Genomic DNA, 22,874 nt, shown 5'->3' with positions numbered 1-22,874 from the left:
TCATCACAGGACTAAAGCTGCGTGTAAAGGTGGAGGCTAACAGTGAAAACTGAACTGTACTGTAATTATAGGATAAAGTCACTGCAGCGGATTTTAAAGGAAAATATCATAAAACATTTATCTGATGTCTACACTTGCTACTTTTGCAGGATGAATTTTCATAAAAACATGGGATAAACTCAAAAACTATGATGTAAGTACCACCTCACCTATCTACAACATTAACACACACACATTTATACTGTACATATTAATCTGTCAATAATGAAACTCACTGAAGATGACCATTCACTGAAAGCAAGAATTTAACACCCCAGTTTCCTCCAGCAGCGTTGGGTGATTTCCCTCAGCTCTTCATGCTCTGTCACACACCCTGAATGTACACAAAGAAGAAGACACACACATACACACACAAACATTTTGGCTGCTTTTAAAGACAAAGTGTGCTTATTGAGGTTTGTGTATTTCCATTTATTTTTTCTATTGTGTATTTCGGGTGACATATCTGATGCTAAATGGAAAGTGACACATATTGGAGCTACAGTGGTTAGCTTTGTTCAGAGGTGTTGCTTCATGTTTTTTTTTTATCATGGTGATGTTAAACTGTACTTAGCAATCCCAGAGAACCGTTTGACCACATCTCATTTATGCAGAGCTTAAACTGACGGTTTTTAACAGCAGCTTAATGTTATCTACAGCTGAGCAAATGAAAGTAAGTGTCATTGTTTGTCACATCTTTTTTTCCCATAAGTGTATTTCTATAAAGTCTGAAGTATAACTATTTACACATAGAGAAGACTGTTTCTGAAATTTCCATGTTTTTTCCAAAGATTTGAGATAATATAAAAAATAAACAGTATAACTGAACCTGACCTCCCTACAGTATATTTCCCTTTTCAGCCAAAAATTACTACCAGTAGGTCTTTGTACTGTTTTTGTGGATATTTCTGTGAATTTAGTGGGTTTATTGACTAAGGAGGAGTTCACATTGTACAATTACACACAGATTATGCATACTTTTTAAAGTAAACGTGTCTCTTTTTAGGCAAATTAAAATATTTTAAGTATTACTTTTTTTTTAAATTACCTTGTAATGTACAGAAAGTTTTGAATCAACACTCAGACCATAATGGAGAGAGACAGTTTACAGAAAATATAATTAAATTGTTAAATGTGAAGTGTTATGCTGTAAAATAAAATCATCAGACCTTTCTTAAGTTAATGGGGTTGTATTTTCTCAATATGATACTTCTGTTGCTAGTGTTTTATACGTAAGCACGACATTTTAAGTACAGGAAGTCTACTTTTTGGAAACTCACGTCCCTTCATGCGCACCTGTCTCACACACTCACCTCCCAAAGTAGGTGTGTGAACAGAGTAAAAGACACCGTGTTAATGTTTATCTGGGTTAACTCCCTTCTTTTATGGCTGCTCATTTATATAAAGCAATTGATTCAGCCGAGTGTGTGTGTGTGTGTCCCAGTTCGCAAGTTGCCAACCCAGAAAAACAGAAGATAACACATCAGTTTGCACGAAGAGATACTGCTGCACACTTTCTGTTTACTTCCAGTCAAACTGTCACAACAAACGTCAGAAATAAGCCAAAGTTGCGAGGCGTATCCTGCTAAAAATACAACACAACACTGAGGTTGGAAGGTTGAAGAAAAGGCAGTTGAGCCTGTCGGGCTCCGTGTTAGTTCCTCATCAGCTGAACAAGAGGGGAGGAGGACCCGACTGGAGCTGACAGGGCACATAGATCACATCCGGGGCTGGTTTATTCTAATAACGAGACGTCGAACCCGGAAAAAAGACGACTGTATCTGTAATCCGATCACACAAACAAATAGACGAGAGTGTGAGCGTCTGATGCACGCCGGGGCGCGTACATGAAAGCTGTTTGTAAAAGTTGTTAAAAAGTTTTTTCTGCCATGCGCGTATTTACCAAACTCGGGTCTCTCCTCTCAGCGTCGTAGCGGTTCAGGGCGCTGGCTGTGGCGCACACTGACTCTCCACAGCGGGTAAGTCGACAGCGGCACTTTGTCAATGTATGTGTGTGTGTGTTTGTGTCTTCATGCCTGTTCAGTGTGTGTGTGCGTGCGTGTGTGTGTATGTGTGTGTGTGTGTGTGTGTGTGTGTGTGTGTGTGTGGATGGTATGGTACAGTAGGTGTGGCAACCAGTTGAGTTGTTGGATCTAGTGAGTCAGTGCAGGTCATCTGAGCTGAACAAATGTCTGTCTGTTTGTCTGTCAGGTGTTGGTGAGTAATTCCACATTTAAAACTTTGGTTACGTTTTCATTGCATTGTCATAATCACGTTATACATGCGCGCCCCGAGATCATCAAACGTGTCATTCAGTGTCCTGAAACTTGTGTCTGCACCGCTGCTGCTGCTGCTGCTGCTGTGATGTACCGCGAAGGGTTAATTATCATTAGAAAGCAATGCAGAAAATAACTGGCAGCTTAAGTAACAGTTATTTTCTCATTTTTTGGTGTATAAAATGCCATAAAGTTTTGAAAAATGCTCATCACGCTTTTCTAGAGACCAGGGTGACATCTTCAAATTGCTTTGTTTGTTTGAAAAGATCCCAAACCCCCAAAAATATTCAGTTTGCAATGATATAAAACGGAGAAAATCAGCAAACCCTCACATTTAAGAAGCTGGAACTCAGGAATAGTTGATGTTTGCTTGGAAAATGGTTATGATTTGTGATCAATTGCTTAATAAAATAGTTTTTGTTGATGGATTAATCTGAATCAAAGTTGCACTGTCAAAACAGTTGCACAATGTCTTTTGTGGCTCTGGAGGGAACACCCAGGTACTCTGGTTTGGGCTTGGAGTCTTAAATATGTTAACCGTAAGCCTGCGTGAGAAACAAGTGGCATGGAGTTTAAAAGAAGCGTTTTCCAGGGAGTGTTTAACAAAAGAGGCTGCAGTACTTAACTGTATTCAGTGACATGTATTTCAGCCTCTGCTCCATCGATTTTGACCAATCTGTCTCTTTCAAGCCCCTAAATGTTATAGAAGTACATAATAAATTTGCTTTAATGCTGATATAGGTGACGACAGTTTGAATCTGCGCGCTAACATGTTTACCAAAAGTTTCTAAAAATCTGTGAAGAGGTCCATAAATAGAGCAGATGTGTAATCTGAGTGTAGGTGGGTTTCACTTCACTCCCCTGGATGTGGTGAAAGACTCGTATCACTGCTTTGATCTAAACACGGTGTTCTGTCCCCTCAGTACAAACCCTTTTTGACATTAGTTGCTAAATCTGTCATGCTGCTGCATTTCAACCACACAGTACATCAAATCGCATTGAAACGTGTCTGATTTTTACCTGTTAGTAAAGTTATGCCAAAGATGCCGCAAAATCACCACTTCTTCTCCCTCTAATGGTTGAACCAGATGTTTTCTGATAACCAAATGTGTGTGAGTGAAGTGTGGCAGTCTCAGTGTTGGTAACCGTGTGACCTCCGCGGCCTTATTTTCACTCTTCAGTTACCAGAGTTTCTGCAAAAAGTCTCTTGAACGGTTTTTATCTCTGACCTATTTCATCGCCAACAGAGAAATGTTGCATGGCCGGTGCATCAGATGCACAGCCCACTAATATTTCAAAGCAGTTTCAAAATGAAGCATTTTCCTTACCGTCATTTTAAAAATAGTTTCATGGGTGTTGTTCCACCAGCACAGAGAAGATGCAGCTTGTGTATCTGTTATTCTCTGTTTGTCTCTGGTTTGTCGGCTGACGTTGTGTGGATGTTTTCATGGAAATGTTGATATTTTCCATCTTTTGAAAGGTTTTAAGGAAAGACAGTCCTGTAAAAGTGTTGGCAGAGGGGACAGCCATTAAGTCCTGGCTACATATTTTATTTGACTGTCACTTACGTTATAATGTTTGTTCATATAAAAAAAAAAATCAGTCACAGATGTGACCTAGTTATCCATCAATCGCCTTTATGGCCACATAAGTCCTTTCAAGAAATTCAGGTGTAGGAAAAAAACCTAAAAAAGACTTGTAAAATGGAAAATATGCAAGAAATCTGCTTTTATTTAGTGCATCTTGTTCAAGAGACTCTTGAGGTGAGCTTGGACCTGTGTGATCATGTAATGTGCATGAGCATATCACCTCTTCCTCATGTGCTCATTGAGTGGCTGCAGCCAAATAGTGCTGGTAAGTCCTGCAGTAAACCAGCAAGTGAAGAAAAACCCGGGGAGGTGAAGAGGAAAGAGACTAGAGCAGGAAACAATTGTAGCAGGCTAAGTTTACCAGTTTAATGAGCAGTTAATTCCCCTTGGATTACATGTGTGCATGAATGAATTAAAAACACACTCACCCAGCCTTATACCTGCCAATAAACTGGTAAAGGAAAGTTCTGCCTCCTCTGTGTTGGATCAACACACTTTGGTGACAGCTGTCACACCTGAACCACTTAGTCTCACCTACAAAGTGGACCTTTGAGCCGGATAGAGTCGTTACATACTCCCCTTTACCACCAGGGCCAAAGTCTTAGTCCGATGCCTCTGGGCAAAGGAAAGAGAACTGGGAGGACCCCCTGCTGTCCTCAGATCTTCTGCAAGCTGGGAATGCATGTGAGGGGGAGCCGCAGCACCAACCACAAATCAAGATACCACAATGCTACGTTACCCTTGACCTGGATGGAGCTGAGGTGATGAGAGAGCTTCACATATGGGTCAGTGGCTTATCTTCACACTGAGGACCAGCAGGGGAATGTTCAGGTGTACATTGTGTTGGCCAGATCTTGCATTGGCTCCCAATGCTCTCAATGCCAAGGCTGGAGCTTTGTGCTGCCCTCACTGGAAACCAGCTGTCCTGACTATTCCACAATGAGCTCAAACTGGAAATCAAGAACACAGTCTGTGGCCCGACTCCTCAACTGTGCTCACATTGCTTCAGTCTGAATCTTGTAGATTTGTGTGTTTGTGGGGAACAGGATCATGGGGAACAGGATCATGGGGAACAGGATCCAGAGATTCAGGAGCTGACTGAGGGTCACTGTTGGAGGTATGTGGATTCTATGAGTTATCCCACCAATGACATAATGTGGAGAAGACCCTGTTGAACTGGTGAAGCCAAACAGGTGGAGTCAGAGGCCATTTTCTTTCCCAGCCCAAGAATCATGGTCTAAACTTCCCTTCTGAGTATAAGTCCCTCAAGATTGGCAAGCCCATCTCATCAGGTAGTTGCTCTGTTACCTCGTCCCCAGAGTTTGACTCCAGCATGAGAGTGATCCACGTATGCAGTCAACTCCGTCAATTGTAAAGCCTTGGTTCTGACATGGTGCAGCCAACAATGCTGCACCCAAAGCACCCAGTGATAAAACTTCTTGTACAGCAGTATGACAACAAGCTGTGCCATTCTGGGCCAGAAAGGGTCTTTGCTGAGATACAACGGTTCTGGATGCTCTGGGGCAGGGAAATGATACACCACCATCAACACCACTGTCCCCAGTGTCAGAAATGGAGAGCCAAACCAAAAGTTCCAAAAATGGCTGATCTGCCTCCTGCATCACTCCGTATCTTGAAACTGGCCTTTTATTCTACTGGTGAAGATTGTTTTGGGCCCTCTCTAGTAAAGCATGGACGAAGCAACAAGAAGAGATGGGATGTGATCTTCAAGTGTTTGATGACCTGTTGTGTACATCTAGACCTTCTCTACTCTATGGACAGTGATTCACTCCTGATGGCTCTCAGATGCTCTGTGGCGCCCCCTTTGAAATTCTGTCTGATCAAGGGACAAATTTCCATGGAAGAGCTAAGTGAGAGCTTCGCTGCTATGAGTCCAGCTCTGCAGATAGAGCTAGCCAAGAAGAGCCGGTTCTGTTATACCCCCCCCATACTCACCACAGGGCAGCTTTCACTGAACAGTGCATTCAGTGAAAGCTGCCCTGCCCTGGAGGCATAGCCAGGTACTAGCAGATCACTTCATCAAGAGGTATCTGCCTGCATTGCAGCACCGTCAGAAGTTTCAGGGTGATACAAAGAACATCATACTGTGGTCTTGATTGTCAATCATCTACTACCCAGAACCCTTTGGCCAGTCATCAGGGTGAAGGATGTCCACCTCAGTGCAGACAGTCGTATTCGATCAGTTAATGTTTAGGTAAAGGACAAGATGTACCAGAGATCAGTTGCTCATCTGATTAAACTACCAGCCATCCCAGAAGACCATTAAACAGCATCCCCTACGGAGTATATTCTCACAGTGAATGTAGATGCGGCTGTTCAAGAGACTCTTGAGGTGAGAATAGACTTGTGTGATCATGTGATGTGCATGAGCATATCACCTCCCCCTCATGTGCTCGTTGAGTGGCCGCAACCAATTAATGCTAGTGCAGGAAACCAGCAACTGAAGAAAAACCCAAGAGGTGAAGAGGAAAGAGACTAGGGCAGGAAACGGTTTTAGCATGCTAAATATGCCAGTTTATGAGCAGTTTATTCCCCTTGGATTACCTGTGTGCGTTAATTTGAAAAAAACACACTCTCACCAATAAACTGGTAAAAGAAAGTTCTGCCTCCTCTTTGTTGGATCAACACGCTTTGGCGACAGCTATCACACCTAAACCACTTAGTCTCACTTACACATCTGATTGTGTGCAGAATGTGATTTTTGTATTCAAATTGACTCTTCAGAGATACTGAAAGAACAACAGTGGAAAGGCTGTATGTTACTCCAGCAACTTAAGGAGGACAAGATTATAAAATAGAGCCCTCAACATGCCAGAAGACGTCCGACTCCTTCTCCAACAATAAGAAAATAGTTCAATTTACTGTCAGACGTCTACCATGGATAATATTCTCTTGAAAAAGCAAACATTACTGAAATATCATCAGCATACCTAAGTGTCTGCGCTGCTGAATGAGTCTCGATTTTGTTGAGAAATCACTCAGTCAGTCAGCAGCTCAATGACTCACATGCATGGCATCATCTTAATGAATACATCTCACCATCTCACCCCCCCCTCCTCTTTTTCCCATTCCTCCCTCCCTCCATCCCTCTCCTCTCTCTTCTCTGGCCAGTGGAAATGTGCGTGTGTGCAGATCTTGAGTGCAGTCTGTAATTTTTGGCTGTGGTGGAGGGCCTCAGCTCAGCCTCAGGCTTCAGGGTTTGCTGCTCAGCCTCAATCACGTCACATGAAAAACTGCTGAGTGCGAGCGGGTCTCTTTCTTCCTGTGTGTGTATGTGTGTGCTTGTGTGTATTTGAACAGTAAATGAAAGATGGTTTATCCTCCACATCTCTTGCCTTTCTGTCTGTCTCCCTCGGGTTGCTCACTTTACATTTTGCCTCTGTCCATCTCACTATCTATCCGTGTGTCTCAGTGATATGTGATAGCAGCAGCATGCCGTACTTGGACCGGCTGAACCGTGTGTGTGGCTTCCTGGACATTGAGGAGAAGGAGAACAGCTGCCGATTCCAGAGGCGATACTTCATCCTCGACACGCAGGGAAATGCTCTGCTGTGGTATATGGACAACCCTCAGGTGCGCCACACATACATGCCATGACACACACTTGTACAAACAGCAAGAGGATGTGAAATGACCAATAGGAGCTGTTTAACCTTGGACTCTGAGCCAATGACGAGTCTGTGTGTTTGTGTTTTTTGCACAGAACCTGCCCAGTGGAGCCAGCTCTGTTGGCAACCTCAGACTAACCTACATCTCTAAGGTAAACCTCTCTCTTGACTCATTTCTCTCCACTGTGGGTTGTGACGCTAGTTTACATAATGCCTTGTGAGCTACATACATCTAGAGGAGGCGTTTGTGCAGTGTGGACACAGGAATTCATAGAGTGCACACAAATAGAAACATGCAAATAGGCTGTACAGATACACTAGATCTCAGTTATCTACAGTAATAGCTGATGGTCACATGCAGTGCTGAGCCTAAGCAGACTTTGTGAAGTTTTCCAGATGTCAGTGTGCTTGCTGAGCTAACCAGAGATAATGACATCTGGCTTCAGTGCACTGTAGTGCTGACAGCTCCTCCCTGGACAATCTGAGTCAAATAGACATCAAAGATAAGAAATGCTCTTCTCTTCTCCTCTCCTTTCTTCTCTTCTCTTCTCTTCTTTTTTCTTCTCCTCTCTTCTCTTCTTCTTTTCTCTTTCTCTCTCTCTCTCAGGTGAGTGAAGCTACAGCAAAGCAAAAGCCGAAGACAGAGTTCTGCTTTGGTGAGTTCTCCGGGGAAACACTGAGTCACTCTTACGCAGCAGCCCACAATGTCATTAACTTTATTTACACATGTGATAAAAATGATATAAAGTGGTTATTGTGGGTATTCATGGAATTGATTTCTATTTCTGCAGTCATCAATGCCGTTTCCCGGAGGTACTTCCTCCAAGCCAATGATGTGACTGACATGAGGGACTGGGTTGCTGCTCTTAACAAGGCCAGCAAGATCACTGTGAGTGAAACACACACACCTGCACACGTACATGGCATTAAAAGCACACGCCTTTGAGCAGCTAAACTATCAGTTATCGAAAGGGGACCTCTTTCCACCTGAGTGGAGGAAGCTGCAGTTTGCAGTGGTGCAACTTAACTCTGTTTGGCCTGCACAGATGCAAACGCCAGCATGCTGCCCACAAACACTCTCTCACACAGTTGGTGAATGAGGAAATTGTGAATCTGCAAGAATATGAGAGACAACACACAGGTCACTGTGGTGGAGGTGTCAAAACACCATCGTGTGTGTGTGTGTGTGTGAGAGTGTCGATGCCGCGCAGATTCAGTTTGCACATTTGCATAATATTTGTGGGCGTTCAGCAAGATGACCATGTGAGCCGGTGACATCCACATGTCTCATGACAGCGGATAACAGAGATGAACGTTTCTCTTATGCTCTCACCTGCATGCTGACACAGGAAGCAGCGCACTCTTTCACTTCCCCTTTGATGGGGAGAGTTTCTTCTCTGCTGCCTTTTCTGGGCTTTTTCGGCCTTAAAGAAAACTTGTGTGAAAATATTTCCTAAGGCAGAATGGATGTTAATGTAGATGCAGGAATAAAAGTGAAGCATTGACAAATTAATTTTAGGTGATTATTTCCAAAAGATAAAATACTTCAGAGTGCAGCCTGTCATATTATATTCCTGTGATTAGTTTTTCTTTTTAAGGCACACTGGGGTTGAAGAGTTTATATATTTGTCTTAGACTTTGTCAGGACAATTTATTTATATTCTTTATTGGACAGGTATAAGTGAGGCTACAGACAGGAAATATGGGGGGAGCAAGAACGATTTGACATGAAACAAATGTCTCCAGACATAATCGAGCTGGAGATGTTGCAGTTATTTAATATTTATTTTGAGTATTTGATTTATTCTAGATATTGACTTTTTTTTTGCTAGTTGCTATTGTTTATTATTTTTTATTATTATTATTATTATTTTTAAGAATTTAGCAACACAATCAGGTTTATATGTAGAAAAAATATCTACTATGTATATATTTAAATTTCTGATGACATGTTTCTCTTGTTTCTTGAGAGGTCCTACGTAATTTTAACCACACTTACTGTAGCAATAACTACTCTTCCTAGAACATCTGACAGTAAAACATTTAAAAAAAATCTCAATTCATTTACACATCCATACTGTAAAGAAGTTAACTTTGCTCTTCTATTTTAGGTCTGATTTCAAGAGTAATCTCCTTAATTGTTTGTGATTTTTTTCTTTTCTGCTGGATTTTTGAGTTTGACAGACTATTTCTTCAAGATATTGCTCTATATGTTGTTTGATAACTGTGGGTGCTTCTAAAAAAGTAAGATTTTTTGAACACAAGTATTATGGTTAATTTAAAACTATTATTTACTGTTAACAGACTACACCATAACCTGTCTTGTTCACTACTTTGTGTCAAGTGCCTCAAATGACCTTGTAATCTCTGCTGGATGTTTTCATCCAGAACATCTCACAGTTGTTCTGCTCCTGCACAGGGACTCCCAGTGGGAGTCAAACCCGGCAGTTAGGAGCAAGTTTTACCCACTGAGTTTGTTACTGTCAATGTAGTTAATGTCATCCCACCTGTCGCTGTGCTGACAGGTTCCTAAGCCTGGCGCTGCGCCGCCAAGGTCCGATGTGACCGCAGTAATCAGTGACCCTCAGGGAGGGAAGAGGCAGCAGGCCTACAAGACGGAGATCATCGGAGGCGTGGTGGTGCACACTCCCATCCAGGTAAAGCAGAGGAAGCCAAAACCCACATTTTAGTGTTAACGGTAACACAGATGATGCTATCTGAAAAGCAAAAACGGAACAGTCTGCCCACAATGTCCAAAAATACTGATATATTTTGATGATGGTGGTTATAATGGTGGTCATGATTGTTATAATGATAACGAAGATGGTTATGATGAAATATTTCAGAATGAAGGCGAGGAGACGGAGGGGAGAGAGAGGAAGGGCAACAGGCCAGGCGTGCTGAGGTGTGGTTACTGTGTCAAACAGGGAAATGTGGTGAGTAACCAGCAACTTATATATCATTAACTCTGTGTGTGAATCAACGAGCCTCATGAGGAAACTGTAATGTGGTGTTTGTTTCAGAGAAAGAGCTGGAAGAGGCGGTTTTTCACCCTGGATGATAACGCAGTCAGTTACTACAAGTCTGAGATGGTGAGGAGCAAGACTCAGGCTCTTGTCGATGCTTTTGGGTGACTGTGGTCTTTGTCTGCCTGTGTCTGAAATGTGCTTATGTGTGTACCAGGATAAGGAGCCTCTTCGAGCTATTCCACTGAGGGACATTCAGAAGGTCCATGAATGTCTCGTCAAGTCAGGGTGAGTCGATGTGAATAACTGAGTCAAACTCTCTCACCATTTTGCTTTCTCTCTATCTAGTTATCATAATGAGTACAAACACATTATTTGAATATGACCAGATAATCCTCTACAGATACGAACACCATCCAGATTTTGGCATCATAAACAAAAAGGCTATTGTCTTAAAACACAGAGGTGTTTGGTATTCAGACATTTGGTGTAGTTTATCCTTTTCATCATTTTTCACCACATTTGTTGTTCAGTGCAGGATAAAGCATGAATGATGTTCCACAGGTGTTATTTTTATGCCTCCGCACTGGCAACAGCCGTAGCCGGAGGCCGTAATTCAAGAATTCATACACTAATCATGACAAAGTTTCACAGTCTCTAAGGGAAGACGGTATGTTTCTCACTGGAAATTATTCACTGGAATCATACATGTCAATATAAAAATAGACTTGATACCTTTTATTAAATTCCTTCAAAGTCTTCACTACAAATATTATGAGTCTGGACAGAAATGGATATTAACTGCAACTTGACAGGTTGGCTGAATCATATAATCGCAGGCAGTGGTGGAAAGTAACTAAGTATATTCACTCAATCACTGTACTTTCATACAATTTTGAGCTACTTGTACTTTACTTGAGTATTTCCATTTTATGCTACTTTATACTTCCACTCCACTACATTTCAGAGGGAAATATTGTACTTTCTACTCAACCACATTTATTTGACAGCTTTAGTTACTTTTTAGATTGAGATTTGACACAATGGATAATATAACAAGCTTTTAAAATACAACACATTGTTAAAGATGAAACCAGTGGTTTCCAACCTTTTTGTCTTTTGACATCTTACATAAAGCAGTGTGTAGTCGGGGTCACATTTCAGATGTCTATGAGTTGTTAACAGCTCCACCAAATAGTGATTTTTACCTCTAAACTTCTCACATGGTTTCATTTCAGTAAATGTTCAAATGATTCATTATTTCACCAAAAATCAAAGATTAAAGAAAAAGTCCAAAAACTGAAAACAGATTTGTGTATCTGAACTTTGTTTTTTCTTCTTTTCTCTCCCATTAATCATCTCATGACCCCTCAGATTTACGACCCCTCGGTTGGGAACCACTGGACTCAACTAGCTAACTGTATATAAAGTGGTTGAAACTGGCTCCACCTCCAGCAGCTACAACAGTAACATGCTGCTCTAACACTGATGATTCAGTATTAATAATCTAATGATGTCATATATAGTAATATATCAGTCAGAGGGACCAAACCACTATTTTACTGCAATACTTTAACTACATCAAGCTCATAATACTTATGTGCTTTTACTTAAGTAGGATTTATCATTAAGGACTTTTACTTGTATTGGAGTATTTTTACATTGCTGTATTGGTACTTTAACTTAAGTAAAGGATCACAATGCTTCTTCCACCACTGACTGCGAGGTGGTATGTCTAGCTACCTCATGAGATAAGCTTTCAGAGATTGACGTCTGACTACTTATATGACTGGAAACTGATGAGCGGTGGTTTGAGTCTGTCTTAAAATTGCTTATCTTTTTTTTTCATAGACACTTCAGACCAACTTTATTTTTCTTCCGAACCTCCTCCTCATTGCATGCAAAACCTCCTTTAAAAACCTGAAACATGGCCCGATAAGCTTTTTTGGTCTGTTTTTGTCAAAAGCTCTCATTTATTATCATAGACATGTCAGACCAACTTTACATTCATCTGGGCCTCCTCTGATCATACAAACAACCTCCAGTTTAAAGTCTAGTCGAGCTGCACCCCCTCTCTTGAGGTAAAAATAACACCTGTGGAACATCTGTCAAATCTTGTCCTGCATGACCCGATGCAATCAATCTTTGATTTTCCCACTGTTAAAACCTCTATCCCGTCCTGTTTCTATAATTTATTTCCACCCAGACCATTATCAGCTACACAGGTTTTATGCATACTCAATTTAAACTTACATTTTTGGTTGTTTTTCTTCAAGGTGAGGTTCAAGTACAATAAGAAATGGAGGGAAAACACACAATTATTCTAGTGAGCTGCTGGCTTGCAGATAAGCATAAAAAAAGTGAAAAACACACTCATACACTCATAATTCAGATGAATTTATTTAACAGATGCATATCAACATTTCGGCACATTGCCCTACACAAAGTCATTTATATCAACTAGGACTGATGCTACAAATCAGCACCATTAACCTTTAAGGGCCAATCTCGGGGAAGCCTGAGGCCAAAAACAAATCATATAATGAGTCACATAAATCAAGAAACCAATACAAACCAGAAAAAAATATTTCCAAAAGAAATAGAAATTGAAATAAGCTTACATTCAAATCAGAAAAAAGGAATGCACAATATGAATCTCTATATCTAAGAAAAAAAGCTTGTACAAATTCAAATCATGCTTTATTATTGATTAATTTAGACACATGGTTAAAATATTATGTTGTTTTTTTTACATTTTGTGAACCGCTTAACTTGTACTGGTACTAAGAGTATTAAAGGCAATAAAAAGCAAATGAACACAGAATATTTTTGGTTTTTTGAAATACAAATAAAAATGGGTTTTTTGGTTACACCCTTACTATCTATCTAGCGCTCGCTTTAGCCGCTGTATGTTTCAGGATAATATTCCACAATGTGTGTCCATCAGGGATCTTTTGTTGAGAGACAACCTCTTCGAGATCATCACCAGCTCCCGAACCTTCTACATTCAGGTAAAATCTATTTTCTCTTATCACACCAGCCAGTCTCAAGTGTTTTCACACATTTCACACATCTTAAAATCAGTGTTTTGATGTTATGCAGCTTGAACATGTGGGTGAGAAGCTGATCAGACAGAAGTTATTTTGCCTAATGAATATATTCACAGGTGTATCTGTCCTGATGTTTTGTTTTCTTTAACTGCTCTGCTGCTGAAGTGTGGCACTGGCTCTTTTTTTAGGAGCATGAAAAGTTTGTTTTTGTGAAACAGGCACAGCCATCTGTTACCATAACAACAATAACATCCTGTTCCTCCCCCATGGGAGGACAGCTGAATGAGACGGTAAGGGGTCTGATCAGATGTGGGAAGTGCTGAGGGAAAGAGAAAGAGAGACAGCAAGCACGAGTGCTTTTATTTCTATCCGTGCCAGAAAAAAAAGGAAGCATGACAAATATTTAGTAAACTGAAAAAAACACACAAGATCGAAAACATGAAACAGATTCTTGTCATAGTGGAAGAGGAGACACCAAAATAAAAATAAACTCACAATAAAATTTAAATCACATGTTACAAAATTAGAGCCTGATATCTATATTTGAGAGTTTATGAAAAACAAATAATGATATATCTGCTGATAATAATATAAACAAACTTCCTGACCATGAATAAATACTTCAATAAAGGCTTAGTAATTTCCTAAAACAGCTGAGCACTGTAGTTTTTGGCAAACGTTACTCAAACAGGAGGAAATAACATATTTGTTAGGGACTATTTTCAGCTGCGGATTTGTTTGCTACCAAGCAGCAGGGTGGTGCATGTGTGCCCATGTTCACTGTAATGAAACAACATGTTCCCAGTTCAATGGTGTGGATCAATGATTTTTAACATTGTTTTTAATAGTTTTTGAACCACACTGGAGCTCTAGAAGAACAAGCTACACAGGTTACACGGACAATACTTGTTAGCAGGATCAATTAACTGTTGGTTTTGGTCTTTTTATGAGATTTGTCGATATTAAGGCTGGGCAATATATGTATATTATATCGATATCATGATATATGAGACTAGATATCATCTTAGAATATCGTGATATGACATAAGTGTCTTTTCCTGATTTTAAAGGCTGCATTACAGTAAAGTGATGTAATTTTCTGAACTTACCAGACTGTTCTAGCTGTTCTTTTCTGTTATTTGCCTTTATCCATTTAGTCATTATATCCACATTACTGATGATTATTTATCAAAAATATTTTGTGAAAGTACCAATCATCATCCCTACAATATTTTCGCAGTATTGATATTGAGGTATTTGGTCAAAAAATATTGTGATATTTGATTTTGTCCATATCACCCAGCCTTAGTTGACACTAAGAAAGATACAGAATTAGGAGATGAAAATGTGATCCAACACAATAAATCAAATCAGTACATTAGCTTAATAACTGGTGTGAAAATGGCTGCAGTCATGCTGCTCTGCAAGGCTTTAACTTCTGTCAACTTCTCTCTGCAGACAGACTCTCCAGAGGAGATGCACAGCTGGATCAGGGACATTGAGATGAAGATCCAGGATTTCAGAGGTCCCCCTAAGGTAACTCTGTTGTCTCTCCCTTTGACACCAAGAACAGAAACATTATCTTGAGCCCTTCTGGCTATTGTGTTCTTGAATGAGAGGTGAAAACTCGTCATTATGATCCATACTGATGTTGTTTTTATCTCTGTCATTGCAGGGTTTTCAGGGTTTTAAACGAACGTCTTCTCTCTATCGAAGTCACAATGCCTCTTCTGCATCTCGTGGTCAACAGGGCGATGAGCGGCGTCCTCCGCTGATCAAGTCCTGTTCCGTGGCGCCGGGCTGGCAGCCGTGGACCCCTGTGCCCCAGTGTGAGCCCCCCATCCAGATCATGGAGGATGAAGACAGCGCTTTCAGCTCTGTTCCCACCGTGCCTTCTCTCTCCTCCTCCTCCACCTCTTCCTCCACCTCTTCCTCCTCCAACTCCCTCTCAACCCCGAACCCTTGCCCCACTGCGCCTCCCACAGCCTCGACCAGTGGACATGGCATCCTCACGGCGTCAGCAGATGTGGCGAGTGGGCGTCGGAGGCACCGCTCGCAGCCTCAGCCTCACACAGGCTGCAGCTTCCCCTTCAGCCTGGATGACGACAACATCCGCACCACAGACGTCTAAGTTCTATGAAGTCTGTCCAGACTCCTGTGTGGACAAAAGCTGGTACCTGCTTTTAAATGAATGTGACTGGTAATGATAGTATTCCCTGCTAATGAAGTGACACTGTGACCATCTGCCTCAATGCAAGGACCCGCATTTGGTGCCCCCTGCTGGTCATTTAGCTGCGTTGCAGATGAAGGAAACCGCACATGGATGATGGAGTGGTTTGTTTTTAGTGCAACTTCCTCTCAAAACTTGAATAATCTTGTTGTTAATTGTTGCAGATTTGCAAATTATGGCACATGCTTTCAGTCTGTTGCACTTAGCTCCCAAATGTAATCAAAAACACCCTGCTAGAAGTATTCACAGACAAGTATTTAAAGGCATTTGGTCACATTAGCATCCATAATGTTTATTTCACATCTTATGCTCATAAAATACTTTTTAGCTTCTTTTGAGCCCAGCAGTGTTTTTCCCCCTTTTTTTTCCTGAGACACACGTGATGTGAAAGTCTGACATCAACTAAACTTCATTAACGTTTAACAAGCATTTCACTACCACAATGTAATCAGGTGCAAAGTATTGTGTAGGTCTCGTAAAAAAAAAAAAAAAGGTACACACACTCACTCTGCAGCCGGTACAGACAGAGAAGATGGAGTCAGTAGCAGCTTTTATGTGTTAGATTTTATAAAGCGTGGCTTAAAGATCGATTGTCAGTAAACTGTGACTCCTCTCTAAGCTTGTAAAAAGGTACCATAATGATACAGCAGTGTGTTCATGGTACTTTTTGTAGAATGTACTGCCAACATCAAGACAGGTTTGTAAATGTGATTTTTCTTGTTGCAGCATTATGTGGGGTAAATGTGCCACTACTGCTGGTAATTTAATTCTAATTCTGCACTTTTTCTCATTTTTACTTGTGTTTTTTTTTTTTTTTTTTTTTTTACGTGCTTCACAGCTCACACAGCAGATATTACAGCTTCGTCTGAGATGCCTCAGATAGCTCATGCTGTTACACCAGTAGTCCCAACCCTCCTCAGGTTCACCTCAAGACTCCATTGATGTGGTACCATGTTCCATGCCTGTTTCCGTTTTCTGACATGTGCACTCGTCTGCCTGTGCATGCTGTTAATTTTCTTCCTTGTGCATTAAATGATGCTTTTTATTTGCCTTGTTTGGGTTATTTTGGGTAAACTCTAAAGTTCACAGCTTGTTTCAGTCTTAACTTTCCTGCCATCTAGTGGCTTGTGGGTCAATCCACATTTTACAAGTTTTCAAAATTACCTTTTGATAAAAGTGTTGGCTTTCAGGCTTATAGTTTGAAAGTTTTATAGACTTAATGTTTTATTTGTTTTCAGTATAAAGGGCAAAAATGGCCAACTGGGAGGCATGAAGAGGGTCAACATATTTGCCCTTTAACACTGTCGCCAAACACAAGCATGCACGTACATGCCCATTTTGTGCCCAGAGGTTGTGATAAGTGAAGTGTTTCACACGTCCAGTGCAAAGGTCCATTAGGTAAAACGCCTCAAACCCTGTCCTGACCTCTGTCCACTTCCCTCTTTGCAGCTGTGTGGCTGCAGGACCAGCGAGAGTAAAATGTCTCCACAGAACAGTTTAAATTGTGTCGGTATGTAAAAAAGGCCCTGAGTGCCTGTGAAATGTCAGCTGTGTTGAAATTAGTTTTCAGTCTGTTAAAGACAGAGCTCCTCTAGGTACTGAGAAAAAATCCGAGCAGAAACGTGTGGCTGGATCAGTTTGGATGAAGAGAGGTGAAAGTTTGGTGTTGTTAGGTTAAGAAGAGAAGAAACAATGAGCAGAATGGGAGATGAGCTTTTCTCTATAAAACAAACTCCACATGTCATACTTTTGTACAGATAAAAACCCACTAATTTGCAAAGCTTTGGTACCCTCTCTCTTTGTAACTTGTAACTTTTGTTTCTGAGAAACAATGAAGCAATAAAAAATAAATAAAATAAGGCAAAAACACTACAAGCCTTCAAGGTTTAATTTCTTGTCTGTGTGTGTCTGTGCAAACATAAAGGTCACGTCACACTTCAGTTTGACGCCTGTGAGTGACGGGCATCTCTGAGGGCAGACAGACACACTGCTCCCCTAAATGTTAATGTTCCCACATGAATGACCCCACAAGCAGACTGCTCTCTCTCTCTCTGTGTGTGTCTCTGCATGTTTCTGATGTCATTACACTCTGGTGATTTTACTCTCCTGGAGCTCTATAGCCAGATGGTTGTGTTTTGTTGCTTGTACACTGGATTGGTGAAGGACTGTTTTGTGTGTATGATGAAGAGAGTGACGTAGAGTGTGTTCTGTTTGTTTCTTTTGGACTTTGTCACATTGATTTCTTTGCTCTCCGCTGCTCATCTGTTGTTTCCCTGTTTGCAGAAGAAACCCACTAGAGGGAGCTGCAAGACTCCACACTTCATTCACCGCACTGTTTATTGTGTGGAGACATTATATGAGGGCCATGCATGCAGCTGAAGGTGCAAAATAGTCTTCCTCTTACAGACACTCACTTCAAAACCAAATGAAACAATAAAGACATTTGACTTCAATCACAATATCAAAGCATGACAATAATAAAACATCTCATCAGTCAGCTGCTAAACAATGAAAAACACTGCAGTTTTGTGTATCTACATCTATATTATGTCACCTCATAAATAAAAATCCCAACAGTAATAACATTTAGGGGTTCAAGACATTACTGTATCAGGCCAAAATTACAGAACATTTACACTTAGTGAGCAAAAAAAACAAGAGGATTAGGTACAAGTTAGTTAGTTAGTTAAGAGGTTATATAATTTATAAAGTCTTTACAATTAACAACAGTCAGGTGTTTGCTGTAATCATTCCTCCTGTTCATACTGCTGATTGGAAGATCTCCTCCAAACGTGCTCACAATATAAGTGAATGTGATGTTTCATATTAATGTGACGTTTTGTAAAAACATGTATTGTTGCACTGAATGAATCATTTGCTAATTAAAGCAGTGATTAGACTAATTAACAGCCTCATTAGCTTGAGAGGATGTTTGATGTATCATGATGATCAGACAGCTTCTTTACAGAAGATTAATGACAAATGCAGAAACATTTATTTCTCTCCATAATGAGGTGAGTAAGGAGGGAAAAATTCTGATGTTCGAGGCACATGCAGATGAAACAGTTTTGGGGGGAAATTCTGCAGAACTTTTAAATCCACAGTCCTCCTTTTGAGCAAAAATGCATTTAAAAGTTTACCTGAAGATAATATGAGTCTTCAGCCATCTGAGTCAGTCAAATAAAGCAAATATCTTCCACAGTTACAGTCTTTTTAATAAAAAAAAAATCTCTCTTTGTGTCTCGACGGACAGTGTTTTCCTGTTCAGCTGCAGTGGAGGGATCATAACAAAGAAGGAATTCGACAACAAAAAGAAAGTAACTTTGAAAAATGTCAACTTGATTTGACTAATTTGGACGACTGAGGCTTCATTTTGGCTTCAAGTAAACTTTTACATACATTTTAACACACCTGACTGCTGTTTTAGGACAGACTTGAAAAAATGTGAATCTATCCTTTAAGAGCTATGATCTCATTATTGTGACTGAGTCACTTCTGCAAAAGGAGGATTTCTGGAAATGCTGTTAATAAGTCAACTGCAAACATTTGATCAGTGTGTTGAATGTTGGAAAGAACATTGATGAAGCTGATAACTCCTTTCAATTTCAAAATGACAGGATAATGTTATTTGTGTTGAGTTTTTAAGAGGTCTCCTACCTCTAATATGTCTCATATGTAAACCTCGTCATGTGCCACCGAACCACTAAGTGATCTCATCTCGTTTGCAGCGAGTGAGATTTTTCTTTAAAGAGGAGCAAAACATTTAACTAAGCCTGTGGAGAGCAGAGTCATGTGTGCGTGTAACATGTGTAATATGAAGTCATATTAATGTGGAGCAGGTTTTCCTTCATCTGGACTTGGAGGCCCCGTCTGGACCGCTGCCAGACCCCCACCCTCTGCTGTTCCCACATCAGACCACCTTACAAACTGGAGGCGGAGGGGAGGGTTGGAATGTATTTTGCCCTGTGTGATGTGATTGTTTGCAGAGAAATGGGTTGACCTTGCCCTCTAACGCCACACACACACACACACAGACACACACACACGCACACACACACGCACACACACTCGCTCTGGCCGAGCTGAAGGTGTGTGAGACAGACCTGCTGAGTGCAGGAGGTCTGGGACCCCTTCACCACTTCCTCCAGACAGAGAACAGAGGATCCAGTCAGCTGAAGCCAGGATGGGACAATAATGAGCCGTCCAGCCGCCACCAGCACCACCTCATTTCAGGTATTATTGAAAGCTTCGCCTCTCACTTCTCTTCTTCCTCACAGGCCAGACAACTGAGGGCCGCGAGCATGTGAAGAGTTTCAGTCTAGAAAAAGCAGTTTGAAAATTAGCCTACATTCAGTATCTTAAGATTTGGGTGATTAGATCCTGATCACTGACTGTAGTTTGCAGCTTGAAAGTGTGTGTTAGTCTAAAAGTTTGGAGTTAGAAAGACAGAAAAAAGGGAGATTTTTCAAATATATTCAAGGAAATTTGAATTTGGAGTCATGTTGTAGCTTTTAAGTTTTAATCATTGTTTTTTTTAATATCATTTTATCCCTGGTGTTTGCTTTATTGACTTTTATTCTGTTTTTTAAACTTAATTGTTTTACTGTTGTAATTTTAAGTCTTACAAAATGTTATTTATTGTTGTCTATTTTGCTTTTATTTATTTTTGTTTATGTTTTTTCTAATCTTGCTGTTTGAAGCACTTTGAGCTGCATGTTTGTGTGAAGGATGTTATTTGAATAAAGTTGAGTTAAGAAATTAAATATGACGTAATGAAACAGTTAAATAACGTTTCTGGCATATTAAGAAATTAATTTACAATACAGTTAAGGAAGTTTATTATATATTTTAATTTCAATATATTTTTTAAAATATAAACACAGATGTTTTTCCTCTGTACTGAACGGCTGACAGAATATCTGAATAATTACTTTTTTAAAAAAAAGAAGAAAAAAAAAGCTTCTGTTTTCAGTGTATTTTGTTGTTTTTGAGCACAAATGAGGAAATTATATCATTTGCGCAAATATGTCAATGATCAAGTGGGCAACAAACATAAAGTTCTAAATCAAAACAAATAACAGAGATTAGTCCATAAAATTGATCAGTTATTTTTCGGTTTTGATTCCTAGATTTAAACTTTTTTGCGTGTTTAAACAACGACAGAACAAAGAAGTCAAAAACTAATTAGACTGATTGTTTATTTTCGGTTGTTTAATGAAAACATGCAATGAAGGTGATGGATACAACTTAAAAAAATGTAAATATTGTATTTAATGATACTGCATTGAAATATTTCTCAGGAACATACAATTAAAATGTCTCTTTAACTTTATTTTATATAATAACGTCAATTAACGGACTGCAGCGTCATAAAGGCTAAATACACCTAATTTTGACTGAAGAGTCACGAGAGGAGGCAACGTGGTCACTGATATTTTAATAAATAATATTTTGTTTTTACATAAATCCTAATAAATGTAATTATATTTTACTTATTTCTGAATGATATAAAATATCTACTGTGGCGAGTTTAAGTGTGTTTGCTCTGCTCGTTAGAGATGAATTATGTAGGCTAGTAAATTAATAATTAATAACTACTCTTAAAGAACATTTTAGAGTATTTGGTAAAAGTTACTTTTGAGCACTTTAAGGTAATTAAGCCTGCTGGTGGTGCTTTTTCTTCAGGCAGCTTTTTCTATAATTAGGCTACGGGTTTTTATGCAAAGAAGTCTTTCTTCATATAAAAAATGGCTAATATTTAACAAAGTATTTCGACCTGCAGAGTCTGTTTGCTTTCGTTTAACTCGCTCTAACTCAAATCATTAAACTCTGTACTGACCCAAAACTCATCTGTAAACAGATATAATGAATAAGAACCAAAGATATTTAAGGTAATTTTGGGAAAACTGACAGCAAAACGTGAACATGTCCATGTGCTCTGATCGACTCATTTAATGGCTTTTTATAATAACTTAGGATGTTTAATATTGTACATATTTTCATATTTCATATTTAATACAGTTGCTACTTCGTTTTTTATCTATAATCATATTCAACATATCAATAATCTATGTGCTACAGTATTTTCAGCTATTTCAGACCATCTACACCCGCCATGTGTCTTTACAGAAGCCGTTATAATAGAAATATAGTCAACAGCTCGGACACTTTAGACTCACATTACACAGAGAAAGGCCACTAATGCGTAAATCTCTCCAAACACAGTCTGAACTCATTGTGGTCATCCTGAATAAAGAAGCCTAACGTTGAGAAGGCACGGCTCGGTAAAAGCGGGTAACGGAGGGATCCTGCATGTTGACCTCTCACTCACCCCTTCAACTCTCAACTCCGGATGCCTCCGGTTATCAGGATCTACAGTAATCCAGTCAAAGTGATGCGCGCTGGCGTGAACCCGCTGCTGCCACCTGCGCCTGAATCTATAATCTACTATCAGATCATGTATGAGTGTATCTCGTATGAGATTAGGCCTGTGGGTTTGTATCGTGCTTTTAGGAAAAAAGCACAAACCAAATCCGCCTCATGTTCTAGTTTGTTAGTGTCGCTACGTTACATTTGCGTAAAGGACACTTCTATGAATTGATAGCCTGCTATTAAAATTTCACTGCTTTATAGGACAGCAGTAGAAATAAATTCTGTCATCCGCCTGTTTGCCATCCTCGCTCAGTATGTGCGATTGGAGATGTTCCGCAAAATCCGCGCAAAACAATGTTTCTCTTTCTCCTTCTCATCCTAATTTGACCTACAGTCGTCTTCCTCACACATCAGTGGTCAAACAGTTTATTCAATGTTAATTTAAAATATTGTTTGCTTAAAAAAACAACAGGTTTCGCTGTTAAATCAAAACAGTTGGATTATCCAGATGATTTTGAGGTGAAATGGTCAACCAGCAGTTGAACCAAGAACCAGGATTAATGCTGCAGAGACAAATAGACAGAGATTGAAATTATAATAATATTAATAATAGGCTAATGCTTTGTGTGTGTGTGTGTGTGTGTGTGTGTGTGTGTGTGTGTGTGTGTGTGTGTGTGTGTGTGTGTGTGTGTGTGTATGATTGGCCAGTGTCACGGCTATGAT

General features: G+C 40.0%; 1 protein-coding gene and 1 long non-coding RNA gene across 5 annotated transcripts in view; one reads left to right on the top strand and one right to left on the bottom strand.

The window, feature by feature from the left end:
* The first annotated feature begins 385 nt into the window (after window positions 1-385).
* Window positions 386-16,824, top strand: plekha2 (pleckstrin homology domain containing A2). Of its 4 annotated transcripts, none has more exons than XM_042420586.1 (12): window positions 386-455; window positions 7,338-7,498; window positions 7,629-7,685; window positions 8,141-8,189; window positions 8,325-8,422; window positions 10,059-10,190; window positions 10,380-10,469; window positions 10,557-10,625; window positions 10,717-10,787; window positions 13,447-13,510; window positions 15,008-15,085; window positions 15,225-16,824. In XM_042420586.1, the coding sequence occupies exons 2-12, from the start codon at window positions 7,358-7,360 to the stop codon at window positions 15,678-15,680; spliced, it is 1,305 nt and encodes a 434-aa protein (XP_042276520.1). In that variant the 5' UTR covers window positions 386-455; window positions 7,338-7,357; the 3' UTR covers window positions 15,681-16,824. The 4 variants fall into 4 exon arrangements, with proteins under 4 accessions (XP_042276520.1, XP_042276522.1, XP_042276519.1 ...); XM_042420588.1 differs by lacking the exon at window positions 386-455 and adding an exon at window positions 1,793-2,018 and having other exon boundaries at window positions 15,300-16,824; XM_042420585.1 differs by lacking the exon at window positions 386-455 and adding an exon at window positions 1,795-2,018.
* Window positions 16,825-18,999: 2,175 nt separating this feature from the next.
* Window positions 19,000-22,874, bottom strand: part of LOC121903499 — a 30,634-nt gene continuing 26,759 nt past the window's right edge. The window contains exon 4 of the long non-coding RNA XR_006098061.1: window positions 19,000-20,097. This is a non-coding gene — a long non-coding RNA (uncharacterized LOC121903499). The remainder of the gene's footprint in view (window positions 20,098-22,874) is intronic.

Source organism: Thunnus maccoyii, chromosome 9, assembly GCF_910596095.1.
Source record: "Thunnus maccoyii chromosome 9, fThuMac1.1, whole genome shotgun sequence".
Lineage (NCBI taxonomy): Eukaryota > Metazoa > Chordata > Actinopteri > Scombriformes > Scombridae > Thunnus > Thunnus maccoyii.
Note: the sequence above shows the minus strand (reverse complement) of the source record. Positions and strands in the feature narration are given on the sequence as shown.